A 17,392-nucleotide genomic window follows, 5' to 3' on the forward strand; every position below is an offset into this window, starting at 1 on the left:
TTAAGCTTTATTTGGTCTCCTATTCTGTTTGCAAGGTATTGTTTACAACAAATAACCATGACAGACATAGATTGTTTAGCTCAGATATGCTTGGTAGGAAGCAGCCCTCAAACCTGTCAGATCTGCTGAATATGGCATTCATTTGTTTAAACTTACCGTGATGGACAGAGATACCCAAACCCTAACAGTGATTCCCCAAGGTCTCCAAGAAGAGATGGGCACAGCCACAAAGCTCACCACCTGGATTGTGGTATGATAACCACTGGGCATAACTGGCCTAGTGCCTTGCCTGCTGCCAGGGCCTGGCCTGAGCTGTGGACAATCAGAGGACACTGGAGAATTGATTGCCACACGGTGCTTTAGACAAGGTGAGGTCCGTCACTCCCATGCTTCTCCTCCACAGGAAAAGCCTCCTCGTCTTCTGGGCCTGATGGCCAAAGACTGCCTCTGCTCTCGATGCCATAGAGACCACAGGGACCTGGGAGAACTGTTTGGGTAGTGGAGCATGGACTAGGCTCTGGCATTTTAATTGATACATAGGCCATTTAGGTTACAATTTATCCTCGGGTCTCTGATCATATTGACAGCTAAACTATAGGTAACAGCTAGAGAACAGCCAACTAGCTCCTTACAGCAAGGTAATCTACTACCATGTTAGCTCATTAGGCAATTCATTAGTTAGTTAAAAACTACTAGGTCTCTTATATTAAAAAACAAAAACCAGGTTTGCCTTGCTCACAGCTCCATGTTAGAGAAGCAGATTCCAGCAGTTTTCACTCTTCCTTCATTAGATGGCTGTTCCCCATGATCAACCACCTGTGTCTCTCGATGAATAGTTGGATAGGAAAAAAACAGTAGTTACTATAAGTTCTGAGGCCATGATGGCTTAAGTTATGAGGATCCAAGAATGCTTTAAGGTTGGTAAACAAGAGTTCTGAAACTTTGAAGGTCTAAGAAAGTGGTTTAAGATTGGTAATGGCAGTTCTGAAGCCTGGAGGGTCTAAAAAGATGCTTTAAAAATTAAACACAAGTTGTGGAGATGTAAGACTGATTTAAGATACATGCAAATGGAAAACGTTTCCTCCTTCTCCCCCATGCTATGATTGTATTAAGATCTCAAGAGTTGGGAATTTTAGCATGGATCCATGGAGCCCTTGTATGCTGCTGGAGCACTGGCTGCTTCCAACTCGGTCACGTGCTCAAGGTTTTAAATTCTTTGGTTGTCTTCTGAATATAGACTTGGAGGTACTTCACATCATGCTAAAATTATCTCCATTCATTGTGTATCTCTAGCCCTCTGGACCGGGAAGAATGTTCTTGCTTTGTAACCCAAATCTATAGCTTTTCCTAGGTCTCAAAGGCATAAATGTATTCCTGCTGTCTTACAGACACCCATTAATCTGCTGTTTCTAAAATATGGATTTTGATACAATGGTAATACTAATATACATTAACATACATATATTAATTCACATAAACTTCAGATAATCAAAAAACCGTAAGGCTTGGATCTACCAGTCACATATCAAGTGAACTCCAGATGAATTATGCCTGCCTGTTCCTGAAAATGGGATTCCCCCTTGGTCTTGTGATTCCACACCTTCCCCAGTTCCTGGACAATCTTAACTTCTGTCCCTAGTCTATATTATCTCTGCAGATTGTCACCTGGCTGACAGACTCCACCCAGGCATCACCTGTGGACTGCAGCTGCTGGGCTCTGTCTGGACTTGCTGAAAGCTGCTGTAAACCAGTCCAGCCAAGGTGATTGTTCCCTGTCTTCCAGCTGCATCAGCCAATCAGCTGCTTCTGATAAATGCCCCATTGCAGCCTTCGACTAGCCTTTCAGCCTCCCTGGGTCCCGAGGACCAATGTCCTAATGTCAGCTGGATGTAGTTACAGAAGAGAGTACTTTGTCCCTTGTCCCACCTAACAGGCTGAAATGCTAAGTCAAAAGGAACCCTGCAGGGGGCAGGACATCAAACATTTGGTTCAGGTACATAAAGATGGGGGCGGGGTGTTAGGGCAGAGTTCTCAGCCATCTCAGAACAGGTTCCACCTTGCTGTCAGGGTCAAAACAGACTTCCTGTTCCCAGACTCCACTCCTCTCCTGCTTCCTCAGATGGCTCATGTTTGTTAACCAGCCAGGGGTGTAAGAGAAGATGCTGTTATCCCGTTATCTAACCTAAGGCACACAAGCCATCAATGTGCTGCCTGTCGTGACTTCATTGACTCTGTGCAGCTTGCCCACTCCTCTGTTCCTTATCATTCCCCAATTCCAGACCAGAGTCCAGGAGGGATGTGGCTGCACAAGCTGACTTGAGGACCCTGAAACCGGGTGACCTGGATGAGGCCCAGTCACCAACATTAATTGGTCAATGCAACAGCCTATCTGTTCCCTTTGCTTTGTGTCCCCATCCCATAAATGTTGAACAATCTCCCTTTGGAAATGCGGTTCAGATTCCAAACTGGCCTCCTCTCTGAATGCTCAGAAAATAAAGCTTTCATTTTTAAGCTTCTGTAGGTGAAGTGACTTGTGTTTTTGTAGGCTCCACCCCAATCCGGACAAACAGAATGTGGAGAATGGATTAGAATAGTGTAGAGTGGACTAGGAATATAGCCTAGTGGCAGAACACCCATCCAACATGCACAAGGGCCTGGTTTCTATCCCCCAACACTACACAAGGTGATGGCAAGCGATCCCACCATGGGGTGGGGCTGGGTGGGGTGGCTTAGTGATTACACGGGGCTGGGGTTGGGGGCGGTGACTCAGTGGTCAAGAGCACTTGCTAATTTTTGTAGACCCAACGCAGATGGTTCCCAGCCACCTGTAACCTCAGCTGCAGGGGATTCCATGATTCCATGTACTGCACTCCTTGGACCCCAGAGACTTCACACCACCACATACCATACATGCACATATATACTTACAACTTTCTTTTGCTTATTCCAAGACTTTTAAAAAGAGATTAATTTTTCATGTACAGACTGCCATCATAGGGAAGGTAGGCTTTTTAGATCGTATTTGGCAGACGGCAGGTAGTGATGCAGGGAACATGATGGATTCTTAAGCAGGGGCGTGTTTGATAGGACATGAAATAAGGAAAACCCTACTGCTCAGGTAGGAACTCGAGTGCCCACGGTTAGTGGAGATGGCAGGGTCGGTAGAGTGACGTATGTCCCCGATCAGCATGTCTTCTGACTACAGCCCTTGGTCTCTGCTTCCTGTGGGGCAGAGTAACTGCAAGAGGCTGCTCCTGGGATTAAACTTAAATCCAAACTTTACTGTGAATTTAACCGCTCATAGCCTGAACAGCAAAGGCAGGGTAAGCTGATCCACACCAACTTTTTCATCCTCAAAATAGAAATAAACCCCTTTGGAAAAGGAAAACGGGGCTCACTGGGGCTCAGAGGCACAGATTAAACAATGAACTCGGTGTGCTGGGTGGGTTTCTGCCTGAGCTCCTTCCCTGGGTCTGTGTCCCACTGGAGAGCGTGTCTTCTCTTGCCCAGCTCTCTGAGGTTGCTGTGCTTAAGTGATGATCGCTGTTGCTGTTGCTTGTTACTTTCTCTTTGGCTCTTCCCTATAGTCTCTCCTGCAATTATGTTGCCTTACTGAGGACAGCTAAAAATGTACCTGCAGGAGAACTTGTAAATGCGAGGTAAATGCTTGATGAGTTGCAATTAGGGGTTCCCGAAAATAAATACCAGGTGACAGTTAGCACCGCGCATCAAGGAGCATGAGACGGGGTGAGGGGGCACACTGTCTTCCTTTTTAACAAAGGGCCAAAATGAAGGCAATTCATCGGTAATTCTGCCACTTGGAGATAACCGCCTTTAATAGATGACATCATTAGAGGCTACTGATCCATCGCCTTGGCAGAAAGAACAGCTGAAGTGTGGTCCAGAGGGAATTCAAAGGTATAGGGCACACAAGTTTCCCGTGTGCAGAATTTGTTTCAACACTACAGCTGTGGAGACCCCCAGCCTGTGCTGGAGATAATGGCGGAACACAGAAGAATGAAAGACCCCATGCTCTCCCTTCCCCCTTCAGTCTTACAGGCACACACACACAATGTGATCCTGGAGAAGCCTGTCTTCACCTTGATCCCCCGGGGAACTCCAACAGGAAGCTTGTAACACACAATCCACCTCGGACCTGAGCTGGGCAGGCAGACATGCTTCCCAGGTCTTCCTGGCAGGGCATCTTCAGCTGTTCAAGGACAGTCCCTAGAGAAAGGTGGAATATGAGGAGCAGCCTGAAGCCCCTGCTTCAGCTCAGGGGCCTGTAATGCACTACAAAGCACCTATTTGGGCTGGAGAGATGGCTCACTGGTTGCTCTTTCTGAGGACCTGGGTTCAGTTCCCAACATGCACATGGCAGCTCACAGCTGTCTAACTCAGGGGACCTTGGCACCCTCACCAAGGCATAAATACAAGCAGAAACACCAATGTACATCAAAGTAAATCTTAAAACGAAGGGAAGAACAAACGAACTGACCAAGCTATTCCCTGGTGCTCTTTGCTTCTTGTGTTAATCCAAATCCAGGTTTGCTTTCTGCCTGGTGGATATCCTCCCTTGTTCTGTCTGCTATGTCAGATAATGGTGCTAAGTTGGTCTAGCTTTGTTTTTTTTTTAATGCAAAGCAAGAGCTCTACAAGTGAGCCACATCCACAGGACTGAAGTTTTTGTCTCCCCTGTTTAAATACTGAATTCATAACAAACAACAATATGATAGCAGGAGATGGTGAGGCTTTGGAGGAAGCAGTTAGGACATGATTGAAAAGCCACTGTGAATGGGACCAGTGTCCTTAAAAACACAATGGGGGGAGGGGGCTGGGGAAACAGTTCAGCTGTTAAGAATGGGTACTGTTCTTATAGAGGACCTAAGCTCAATTCCCAGCACCCACATCAGATGGGTTGCAACCACCTAGAACTCTAGCCCCAGGGCATCTGACTCCCTCTTCTGTTTTTAGAAGGAAACTACACCATGCACACATGTGTGTACACACACATAAATACAGTTAAAAATAAAATCAATATTTAAATAAAATCGCATGCGAGCTTGTTTCTTCTCTCACTGCCATCTCCCTTGTGTGATGATACAGAGATCTGCAAACTTGAAAGCAGGTGTTCCTCAGGTCCCAGCTCTGAAGAAATGGAATCTCTGAGCCTTGCTGTATTCGGAAAGCTGCAGTCTGAGACGGCAGCTGTATTGGCTGCTCTTCCCCTCGCTGTGAGAAAACACCCAGCAAAAGCAACTTAAAGGTTTATTTGGGGTAGAATCAACTAAGGCTGGGAGCCACAGTGGTGGGTGGCTGGCCACAGTGCAAACACGGGCAGGGGAGCTGAGAGAAGCGATGGACCTGTCACTCTACTCTGCTCTTTCCTCACTCATTCTGGAGCGGCAGCCCCTGGGGTGACTCTGCTCACACTCAGGGTATTATTATTATTATTATTCTACCTCAATAAATGCAGTCTAGAAACTTCCTTAAAAACATGCATCAAGCCGGGCAGAGGTGGCGCATGCCTTTAATCCCAGCACTTGGGAGGCAGAGGCAGGCAGATCTCGGTGACTGTAGATCCCATTGCAGTGGTGACAATTGGTGTTGACGACCACAGCATCAGACTAACAACCAGAAGCCAGTCCTCCATTTCCTCTTAGGCATCGGATCAGGATGTTAGCCTCCATTCTGAACTTCTCAGCCTCCAGAACTGTAATAAATATTGAGTCATCCTGTGTACAGTAATTTTATGCTGCCCTAAAACAACCATATTTTCTTATTACCCCAGAAGAGGGCATCAGATCTCATTACAAATGGTTGAGGGTTCAAATCCCACGTGGTTGCTGGGATTTGAACCCAGGACTTTCGGAAGAAGAGTCAGTGCTCTTAACCACTGAACCATCTCTCCAGTCTGTTTTTTGTTTTTGTTTTTGTTTTCCACTTGAATTACTTCAAACAAGGTGTTTGAAAGCTGGGAGCTGTGGTGTGTATGCATGTGTACTCTCAGGCCTCCTACAGTGAGATGGGAGGCTGGGGCAGGATTCCTGGAAGCTGCCATAATGTGGTAGGAAGGAGGGAACAAGGAACTTGTCTCAAACAAGGTGAAAGGTAAGGTCAATGCCCAAGGGTGTTCTCTGATCTCCACATCCACACTGCAACAGGTGTACACCTGCACTCGAGCACACACGTGTACAAACACACCCATACATTGTTGAAGCACAGAAAATGATTTTTAAAAACAAGGTATCTGAAATTTAAAGCTGCTTTTACGATTTCTCTATCACTGGTTTTAATTATGGTATGCTTCCATATTGTTTCTCTGTGTGTGCATGCGTGTGTGTGCGCGTGTGCACATTGTGCACACTTGGCTATTTCTAGAAGGCCTTTAATTCATAAAGTTCTCATTTCCACCAAATTTGTGAAATGGTCATTCGTTAGCTTTTTCACACAGGGTCTCACCTGCAATCCTCCTGCCTCAGCAACCCATCTTCAACTTTTTTAAAAAAGATTTACTTTTAATGATATGCGCAGGGAAGCAGCGACTTGCGTGTATGTGAGTGTGATCGCTGTGGAGACTGGGAAAGGGTCGTGGGTCCTCGGGAACTGATGTTACCCGTGGTAATGAACTGCCCTGTTACTGGGAACTGGATGTGGGTTCTGTGCAAGAGCAGGGAGTGCTCTGCCTGCTGAGTCTTCTCTCTGCCCCTCAGACATTCTCTCACATCTCTCCCTCTCCCCCAACCCCCTCCTGCCCCCCCACCCCCCCACCACCCCCACCCCCACCACCACCCCCACCCCACCACCACCCCCACCCTGCGTGGGAGCCTTTGCTGCACTATGCTGCCCTATGCTTTTCCTCTGGTTTGTTCTGCTGTCTTTCTGCTCGCTGTCTTGTGTGTTCCACATCTCTCTTTTCACAATGTAACTATTTTAGCATCTCCGTTTAATTATAGTATCTGTGTCCAGTCTGGGTTTCTAAAGAATAATGTGTGCCCTCACTATGGGATTATTTTCCTGCCTCTTTATTTGCCTGGCAACTTCACACACAGGCAGGAGGCAGCTGTGAGCCCTACTTGAGGGCACGAGACTGAATGGCCTCTGTGCTCCTGAACCCCTGGGCTTTGCTCTGGAACACCCTGGAAAGGACCTTGGTTCCTTTTGGGTTTGGCTTTTCAAGTTGTGTTCCTTTGTTTGCTTTTCTTTTGAGAAAGGGTCATGAATCCCAGGCTGGCCTTGAACTTACATCGTAGCCAAGGATGACCTTACACTGCAGCCAAGGATGACCTTACACTGCGGCCAAGGATGACCTTACACTGTGGCCAAGGATGACCTTACACTGTAGCCAAGGATGACCTTACACTGCAGCCAAGGATGACCTTACACTGCGGCCAAGGATGACCTTACACTGCGGCCAAGGATGACCTTACACTGCGGCCAAGGATGACCTTACACTGCGGCCAAGGATGACCTTACACTGCGGCCAAGGATGACCTTACACTGTGGCCAAGGATGACCTTACACTGCAGCCAAGGATGACCTTACACTGTGGCCAAGGATGACCTTACACTGCAGCCAAGGATGACCTTACACTGTGGCCAAGGATGACCTTACACTGCAGCCAAGGATGACCTTACACTGTGGCCAAGGATGACCTTACACTGCGGCCAAGGATGACCTTACACTGCAGCCAAGGATGACCTTACACTGCGGCCAAGGATGACCTTACACTGCGGCCAAGGATGACCTTACACTGCAGATCCTCCTGCCTCTATCTGCCAAGTGTTACAATTGTGTTGGAAACCACGCCCCCCCTCTCTGGTGTGTGTGTGTGTGTGTGTGTGTGTGTGTACAGAGGACAACTTTTGGGAGTGAGCTCTTCCTGCCATGTGTGTTCCACACATAAGGTGGGGTGGAGTTTGGGAAAGAGAGAGATAAAAGGCAGCCTGTAGAAGTTGGTTCTCTCCTTTTACCTTGTGGGTCCTGGGAATCAACCTGTTTGTCAGGCATGGTGTCAAGTGTTCCAACTTGCTGAGCCATCTGGGGGGGGGGTGGGAGGAGGCCCAGATGTGTGGCCTTTTGAAATGCAGGTTCTGGGAATCAAATTCTGGTCTTCATACCTGCAAGGCAAGCACTTCCCACTGAGCCATCTCCCCAAATGTTCCTCTCCAGGAGACTTGGCACAGCTACAGGCTGCCTCTCTCCCTTCCCGGGTACTTCCCACACAGTTAGTCTACAGAAAAGCCTCACCAAATGTACAAGTCAGGGTCTCCAGTGCTGTGATGAGACATCATGAACAAAAAATAAATCGGAGAGGAAAGGGTTTATTTAAGCTTCCACAGAGTCTTCCATCATGGAAGAAGTCAGGACAAGAACTCAAACAAGGTAGGACAGGAACCCGGAGGCAGAAGCTGATGCAGAGGCCATGGAGAGGTGCTGCTTACTGGCTTGGTTCTGGTGGCTTGCTGAGCCTGCTTTCTTAGAGAAATCAGAACCATCAGCCCACAGATAGCACCACCCACAGATAGCACCACCCACAGATAGCACCACCCACAGATAGCTCCACCCACAGTGGGCTGGGCTTCCCACACTGATCACTAAGAACATGCCTTACCGCCAGATCTCATGGAGGCATTTTCTCAGTTGATTCTCCCTCCTCTCTAATGACCCTAGCTTGTATCAAGTTGAAATAAAAACTAGTCAGGACACCAAAACCTAACTCCAAAATTGTGGCACACAATCTGTTCCCAGTGAGTTAGTGAAGAAGCATCCAGATTTGGCTAATTTGGGTGGGTTGGGTCCTGAAAGGCAGAGAAAGCCAGCTGCATGGTAACTGCAGGCCCAGTGTGTCACCTGCGCCCTGAGGCTCCCGCCACTCATTTATCTGCCACAAGGACTGTACCGGTACTACTCGAGCTGTGAGCCAGAATAAAGCATTCTGCCCTCAAGATGCTTTTGTCAGGATCGGGGGGTTGGATTTTGAGACAGGGTCTCTCTGTGTTGCCCTCTCAGAACTCTGTAGACAGTGCTGGCCTCGAACTCCCAGACAACTGCCAATGTTCTCCTCCCAACTGCTGAGATAAAAAGGCACATGCCACCATGCCTGGGTCCTGTCAGAAAAGTGACTAATCCCACTTCTACCCCAGATCAAACTGAGACAGGAGACAGTCCATCGGATATCACTCCTTCAACTGCACCTATGATGCGTGGCAGTAGCACTGGCTACGTGCATCTTGATGGACCTGTCAATCATTCCTTTAATCTGTCCCCAACATTTCATCCAACAATGCTTCAATGAATACCCTTTCCCCGTAATGACTGTAAGCACACCCAGAGGATGAACTGCTAGAAAAGGAACTGCTCAGTTGCTTTCCTGGGCATTATATTGATTTACCTTCGCACTCCAAGTGCATAAACATCGCCTGAGCACGGCATCTCATTAAACGGTCCGGTCTTTTCCGAGCTGTAGGAGAAAAGTGGTGTTCCCTTCAACATGTACTTTCTGCATTATGAATGAGACTACGGACATTCCCATGCAAATTCCACCATTTCTTCTCTTCTTCTGTCAGATACCTATTTGTACCCTTTGCTCGTTTTTTTTTTTTTTTTTCTATTGTGTTTTAGTGTATTCTGTTAGCTTGTAACCATTCTTTGTATTACTAAAGAAACTGTTTCTTTTGTATACAGGAGTGTATTTCCTCCAAGTGGTCCAGAGCAACCGTGGAGGCCAAAGCTCAGGTAGCACCGCCCAGTGGGTTCAGGATGTAGCAGCTCCAGATGCTTAGACCTTCAGTTCTTACAGCCCCTCCTCCCTGCACAGGGACCCTGTCTTCACCTTTTCATTCACAGCAGCTCAGCAATGAAGACCTAATTGGCTTGCAGTGTGTGTGTGTGGGGGGGGGGGGGGAATGCTTTGGATTGTTGCCATGGAAACTGCCCCTCCTACCACATTTACCATTCAAAGGCTTCTTTGGGCATTCATGTACAACAAATTAGCAAAGAGAGATTTCCAGACTTGTGGGCCAGGTTTTGAATGCAGTTTGAAGGTGCTTAGAGGCATAAAGAATGCCTGTGGTTTCTGCTGGGAGATTACTAGGAACAGGATCTATGGAAGGGTGATTTGTTGAGGCATTAGAGTGTCTCAGTTCTGCTTGTAATTTTCCTTCCTTCCTCATCTTCCCCTGATGGCTGTCAATCCACAGAGCATGCTGGCCTCAGAGGGGATTTTGTTGTCCAGCAAAATGCAGGAGCTCCTAAGGATAGGTTCTCATCTGGACTTCAGTCAAAGCCCAAATCATTGAAGATTTTACATTAGAAAGTTGACTGGGTGGGGAAACAGAAAACAACTCAACTCCCGTTAGAGGCCAGAAGAGGACTTAGTGAAAGTAGAGAGGTTCTGAAAGAAGTGACCACCATGACCACCAAAGACCGCATCCAGGCTGCTGATGGGTGGACCACGGGCTCTTAGACCACAGGCTCTGGGATCCCAGCCCCTCATGATGCCCAGTCCAGATGGAAGAGAAGGCCACTGGCCTGTCACTCCCGAGGGACCACATTTCTGAGACACTGGGTTCTAAACACTGTTGCTGCAGAATTTCAGGTGCGCCCCCCTCAGTGTGAGTCTAAGATTGATGTGTGACTTATAAGAGACTGACGTAGCCACAGGCCTGTTAACTACGACTGGGCACGAGGATGCCATCGTTTTCATTAGGTGGGAGCTCAAAAGTTTACTTAATTTGATTTTTAAAATTTTCTTCTGACTTCTGGGACAGAGGCACAAGTATGCCACAGCACAGGTGTGTAGGTCAAAGGACAACTTTTAGGAATCACTCCTTTCCTTCCGCCGCCATGACTTCCGGTCATCAAGCTTGGTAGCAAGCGCCTTCACCTGCTAAGCTATCGTGATGGTCCAGAATTACACTTCATTTTAATAACCTGATGGGGCATCCACTGGGCCACATTCACGTATGTGGGGTAAAACTCATATCCAAGACACTTTTGGGTAGTAAACTTCAGAAAATCTCAGCCCATTCAAGTCCTGTGTAAAAACCATACCGCCAAAAAAGGAACATTTGCAGCATACTTATCATATTATTTTCATTTTGGTTACTTGGTAAATTATCAAGTTATCCCTTGTATCCATGGTGACTAGTTTCAAGATTCTTGGGTACCAAAATTCTGGGATTTTTCAAGGATCTTGTATAAAACAGTGTGGAATTTCCATGAAATGGATACACAGCATCCAGACACTCTAAACCATCTCTAGGTTACACCTAGAGCATTTTAACAAAATGTAAACACTAGGTAAAACTGTTGCATCTGCCAGCTGGTGGTGGCACACATACCTTTAATCCCAGCACTTGAGAGGCACAGGCAGGTGGATCTCTGAATTTGGAGCCAGCCTGGTCTACAGAATGAGTTCCTGGAGAACCAGGGCTACACAGAGAAACCCTGTCTTGACAAACAAAACAAAACAAAAATTGGTTTAACAAATAATTTGGCAGAGGATTAATTTTTTTCAAACACTGTTAATCTAGGGTAGATTGAATCCATAGCTACAGGACCCACTAATCTTACAGGCACGCATTTGTGCTTTATTCTTACACAGCCTGTCATCATAATTATTATGTCATTTTGACAGAAATGTTTCTTGTGAAGGTACCTTGATTGTCACTTTTCATCAGTGGGGGAGTAATTATCAAAAAAATCTAAGGTGGCTCACAGACAGCCAGGGCAGTGTAAATGGATCTCTACTGCCCTCCAGTGGAAAAGCACTGAGTGTTTCTAGACCTGTTTTCTTCCTTGGCCTGTTCAGAAATGAGCTAGCTGATAAACACCTGGACCTCTTATCACTTGGGAGAGAAATTTCCAAGACAGCCTTTACAACAGGTCTCTCCGAAAAAATGAAACATCATACAATGTTTGACATAGCTTCTCCAGCATCATCTTAGACTTTCTGGAGAAAAACCAACTACCCACAGAGAGTGCAGGGCTGGGGCACTGCATTTACCAAGTGAGCAAAATAACAATCTAACTGACATTTCACAAGGATAGATAGATGTCTCCATGATTAAACTTTTGCTGTTCTTGCAGAGGACCAGGGCTCAGTTCCTAGCACCCATGATAAGCAGCTTACAACTGCCAGTAACTCCACCTCCAGGGGATCAGGTGTTGTGATGGTTTGAATAAAAATGTCCCCCATAGGCTCATATATTTGAAAGCTTAGTCACAGGGAGTGGCATTATTTAGGAAGAATTAGTAGGTGTGGCCTTGTTGGAGGAAGTGTGTCACTGTGGGTGAGCTTTGGGTTTTCAAATGCTCAAGCCAGGCCCAGTGGCTCTCTCTTCCTGCTGCCTGTAGCCCTGGATATAGAACTCTCAGCTCCTTCTCCAGCACCATGTTGGCTTGTGTGCCACCACATTCCCTGCCATGAGGATAATGGACTAAACCTCTGAAACTTTAAGCCAGCCCCAGTTAAATACTTGCTGTTAGAGTTGCCTTGGTCGTGGTATATGTATTCATATATACATACACAAACAAAATAAGTTAAATCAAATTAAAGCAGTACCACAAATGTGCTTTTCATGTAGTGTACAGAAGTTGAACTGGCTGAAGCTTCCACAAATGCTAGTCAAAAACCAAATTGTAGTGGGTATGAATTTTATTTCAGAAACTCAGAAACTCTGAAGTCTCAAGTTTGGATTCATACTACATTACTGAAATTGCTTGTGCAACTTGCTTTGCTTGGTTTGGGGTTTGGGTTTTTGAGACAGGGTTTCTCTGTGTAGCCCTGGCTGTCTTGCAACTCACTCTGTAGTCCAGGCTGGCCTCAAACTCAGAGATCCATCTGCCTCTGCCTCCCAAGTGCTCTGCCTCCCAAGTGCTGAGATTAAAGGCGTGTGCCACCACCACCCAGCCGGTACATCACTCTCCAGTGCAAACCATCTCACAGCCTATCATGCATCATTGTATCTTACTTACTAGAAGACTGTTTTTTATTCTCTGTGAATCTGATAATAGCCAGGATGAGCTTGTACTAAACTATTTAGCTAAATGGGTACTGGAGTGCTATTCTAAAACAAACAAACAAACAAACAAACAACCCACCAGTGCTAGTTACTTTTCTGTTCTGGAAGAAATTATTTTTGCTTTTGGTTCCAGAGGACTAAGAGTCCTTTGTGGCAGGGATCACGTGATGTACAGCAACATTTTGGCGGGGCCACACCATTTCCCCTAACAGCACTGCCACCAGGACCAAGTGTTCACAAACCTAAGGCTATGGGGACATTGCTCATTGAAATCACCACATCGGCTTTTTTCCTTTTTTTATTTTATGTGTATTTCGCCTGTATGTATATCTACAAATCACATATGTGCAGTAGCTGAGCATGCCAGAAGAGGGTGTTGGACCCCCAGGGACTAAAGTTATAGACAGCTGTGAGCTGCCATGTGGGTGCTAGGAACTAAACCAGTGCTGTTAACCTCTGAGCCATCTTTCCAGCTCCCCATCACACCATTTTTTAAATATCCAAACTACACACTAATCTCTTATAGAAAGTGGTTGCTGTAAACCAAGGCTCTGCCTGGTTTTGTACTTTTATTTTACTATGTGTTTATTTGTTATGAACCTGGGCCTGAAGTGTACTAACTAGTTACCACTGATCTACATCAGCGGCCCATCTCATTCTGAGAGGCAGTAATTTTTATTGTGAGCTTACTACCCGTCAAGCATGCTAAACACTATATGACCATTTTAACACAGTGTCTTTCATTTACCCTTAGGCAATTTCATATGTGTAAACAATACACCTTGGCCATGTGCAACCCCCAACTCAGCTCTTCTTTTATCCCCAAGAAACCCCTCCTACTCCCTCCAGGAACCCCTATGTCCTTCCCCAACTCCTCTAGGAACCCTCCACACATCTTACCCTCATGTCCTCTCCTTTTCAGTGTTAAGAACCCAGAGTTCATTCAGTGCCGCGTGTTGGAATATTTACAGGTCTTCTGCAGATAACCATAGCAGCACATGGGGCAATGGCTGTACCATCTGAAAGACAGTATTCCACAGGCTCTGCCCATTTCTCAGCTCTTACATCCTTTCTGCCATTTTTTTTTCAGAGTTCCCCGAGACACCCAACAGTCACTTAGTCTCAGCATTTTCAGTCTCTGCATCAACTGCTGCTTGCTACAGAAAGTGCCTCTGGCTGTGGCTGAGGACAGTACGGATTTGTGGATATACATATAAATTTCTAGAAAGAAGTCTGATAACATGTAATTTAGCAAAACCACAGTAACAGGTTCCTCCCTGTGGCCGTGATGCCCCGAGCCATGGGATTTACAGGACCAGGTTACAGTACCAAGCTGGAATTCCTTCCAGTAGAACAGACCTCAAATCCAAAAGTAATTGGTTGCCCTCATAACCCTACAGCAGCGGGCACATCTTGCCTGGCAAGGTGGTCGGCTGGTTTATCACGGATGCTTCTTTTTCCCTGGCAGGATTCACAGCACCTATGAAAGCCAGTCATCACAGAGAAGCCAGTCATCACAGAGTCATCACAGAGAAGCCAGTCATCACAGAGTCATCACTGACAAGTTTTTGGGTCAGTGCACTTTGATGTCTCTGTGTCCAGCTACCAAAGTATACAGTGTCTCCAGCAATAGTGTCTTACTACTTAGTTTCGGTGGGCAACCAAGTGCAACAGCTATAGCCTGTATTGTTTTAGGGGCTTCTGGGTCTTCCCTGACCATGTCATAGAAAGCTATCCCATGCCTGGCATTGAGATTTTCATCTAATAATGCATGTCTTTTGGGGGGAATCATTTTCCATCCATGCAAGTGTATCTCTTTGAAATTCTGTATTTTAGATTTACTTCTATTTTGGGAGAGTGTTCTACCTGCGTCCGAAAGGGGGCGTGTGGGACTGGAGTTTATTGCAGCTCATGAACTCCCAGGTGAATGCTGGGAACCAAACCCAGGTCCTCTGCAAGTGCTCTCAACTTCTCAGCCATCTCTCCAGCCCCTTTGTATTTTTTAATTAGTTTATAAAGGTAGTGGGTTTCCATAGGGGTTATAGTACTTTGGTCATGTTTTTGCCAAAACGATCATTTAAAATATATTGTCAAGTTAGCAGGGCCTATGCGAACATTATCTCACTTAACATCCTAAGATCCATATTATAGCTGTACAGGCACACGTCTGTAATTCTGAGAGTCTGGGTAAGATCCTGAGGGGGCTGGTGAGATGAATCACTGGATAAAGGTGCCTACTGCCAAGCCTGAGTTAGAATCTCAAGGCCCACATAGTGGAAGAAGAAGACTACCACAAGTTGTCCTCTCCGCTGGTGTTTGAGAACAGCCAGGACTACACAGCGAGACCATGCCTCAAAATAACTAAATGACAACAACATTTTATTATTATTATTTTTAAAACCTATAAATATGGAGTTAGAGACGTGGTCCAGTTGCTAAGCACTGGCTTAAGTGGCTGGGGCACGACTTAAGCACGACTCTCTTGAGCGCTTTCTCTCTGCATGCAGGCGCTGGGACGGCCCTGGGGCTTAGCTGCACAGAGGTAGACCAGTACGGGCCCCCAAGCCCTGGTTCCAAGAGCGTTCCCGCCCACACGCTGCTATTTCTCCGCCAGCGCCTCCCCTCGCAACCAGCCCGGAAAGCCTACGCCCTACCTACCTTCTACCCAACCACAGAGTAGGGCGGGACATCCGCTGGCGCTTCAACTCTCCCGGAAGTGACGTCGGAGTGTCAACATGCAAGATGGCGGCCCATCACCGGCAGAACACAGCCGGGCGGAGGAAAGTGCAGGTATGGCGGCCCGGCTCCGCGGCCTTGGCGACACTGCCGTCGGCTCTGGTACCCCCGCGGGCGGGCGGATGCCTCGGGCCGCGGCTGGCCGGGTTCGACAGCCGGAGGATGGCGGGGCGGGGCGCAGCGGCGCGAGGGGTGGGGCCGGGGCGCCAACGGCCTGAGGTGGCGGCGGGCGGACTGGGCGCGCGGGCCTCGCGAGCGGTCGCGGGGAACCGCCGTCCCGGCGAACCGCCGTCCCGGGACACCGGGCCTGCGGCGGCGCCATGGGCCTGCTGCCCGCTCACCTGCCTCTGCTCTCGGCCGCCTTCCTCCGGAACAGCCGCGACCCGGCGGCGGAGGCCTCGCGGCGCCCGCGGGTGGGTGAGGCCGGGAAGCGAGGGGCCTTGCGGGGGCGTGGCGGGTCCGGGTCGCACGTGGGAGCGCTGTGCTGGAGGAAATGACAGTGTCCCTTCCTTAGCGATGGGCTTTGCCTCCGCCCTCCACCGTCCTCACTATGCATCTTCCGGGCTTCCTTTTTAGTCCTCATCTCCCTAACGTCGGAATCTCCAGTGATGAGCTCGCTGACCCGCACCGTGGGTGCTTTGGGTTTCCCCAAATCACGTTGGTTTGGTGTACGTTTGAGTTTTGCTTGCTGCCTTGTGTGCTGGGGATAAAGCTCGTTTAGCAGAGCCCTTCCTGTCCTGAGCAAGGTTCAAACCCCCTGCTCCACATAAAACCAGGCATGCTTGGTACCCGCCTGTACTTCTAGCGCTGCTTGTGTGTGTGTGTTTCTGTGGTGACGACAGGGGAATCGGAAATTCAAGGTCATCCTCCAGTACCTACCAAGTTTGAGATCAATCAGTCTGGGCTACACGAGACACACTGCCTTAAAAAAAAAAATGCATTCAGTCATTAAAGTGGACTGAGTGCATAGACTTGCCGCACAGAGGAGAAGAGACTAAAAGGGTTTAGCAGTCAGTAAACACTCCACGGATTGAACTCAGTGTTCAGAAGGGAGGGCCAAAGGTGAGTAACCCCAGCATAAGGCTGGAAAGCTGTGGCATTTTCTGAATGAGTGTCCTCTTTATAGTACTGACTTCCATTTGTTGGCCCTGTGTGCTCACTAATGGTTGTTTAATGGTTAGAATTGGGCTGACTGGGAGATGGTCAGTCTGGTGGAAGGCCTGTAGCACAAACATGAGGATCTGAATATCTGCGTCCACGTAAACATCTCTATCCCCTCACTTGAAAAGACGCCTGGCATGTGGGTTGGCACTTGAAATCTCAGCTCTAGGGAGGCAGAAAATGGAGTGTCCCTGAAGCTTGATGGCTGTCTAGTCCTGCTGATTGATAAACTCCAGGTCCCATGAAAGAAACAGGGTGGAGAGTGAGCAATGAGGGAAGGCACCCAGGTCACCCTGTAGCCTCCACATGCATGTGTCCCTATGTGCTTATGCCCCTGTGCACCACACTCACACAGGCGCTCACGCACTCACACGCTCACTAACAAGTAATAAATACTTTACAGGATCAGTGAGGTGACAAGAATGTAAAAATCCCCTAGCTTTCCCTGGGTAGGTGCTGCTTTCCTT

At 47.6% G+C, this 17,392-nt stretch overlaps 1 protein-coding gene and 1 long non-coding RNA gene across 7 annotated transcripts in view; one reads left to right on the forward strand and one right to left on the reverse strand.

The window, feature by feature from the left end:
- Positions 1 to 3,806: 3,806 nt before the first annotated feature.
- Positions 3,807 to 15,773, reverse strand: Gm2449. Of its 5 annotated transcripts, XR_003948273.1 has the most exons (8): positions 15,687 to 15,773; positions 14,388 to 14,508; positions 13,929 to 14,047; positions 9,395 to 9,463; positions 8,251 to 8,478; positions 7,974 to 8,120; positions 5,463 to 5,713; positions 3,807 to 4,227 (listed from the first exon to the last, which is right to left on the reverse strand). It is a non-coding gene; the product is annotated as a predicted gene 2449 (long non-coding RNA). The 5 variants fall into 5 exon arrangements; XR_871350.2 differs by having other exon boundaries at positions 7,974 to 8,478; XR_871349.1 differs by lacking the exons at positions 3,807 to 4,227; positions 5,463 to 5,713; positions 7,974 to 8,120 and having other exon boundaries at positions 8,436 to 8,474.
- Wdr48 (WD repeat domain 48) overlaps positions 15,756 to 17,392 on the forward strand; it is a 31,692-nt gene continuing 30,055 nt past the window's right edge. Inside the window, exon 1 of one of the 2 annotated variants that reach the window (NM_026236.3) lies at positions 15,756 to 15,818. In NM_026236.3, coding sequence (NP_080512.1) covers positions 15,771 to 15,818 — 48 coding nt within the window. In that variant the 5' untranslated portion in view covers positions 15,756 to 15,770. Of the gene's footprint in view, positions 15,819 to 15,998; positions 16,178 to 17,392 lie in introns of those variants that run through there. The other variant, XM_006512246.3, reaches the window with a different exon arrangement.

Source organism: Mus musculus, chromosome 9 (assembly GCF_000001635.26).
Source record: "Mus musculus strain C57BL/6J chromosome 9, GRCm38.p6 C57BL/6J".
In the NCBI taxonomy this organism is placed as follows: Eukaryota; Metazoa; Chordata; class Mammalia; order Rodentia; family Muridae; genus Mus; species Mus musculus.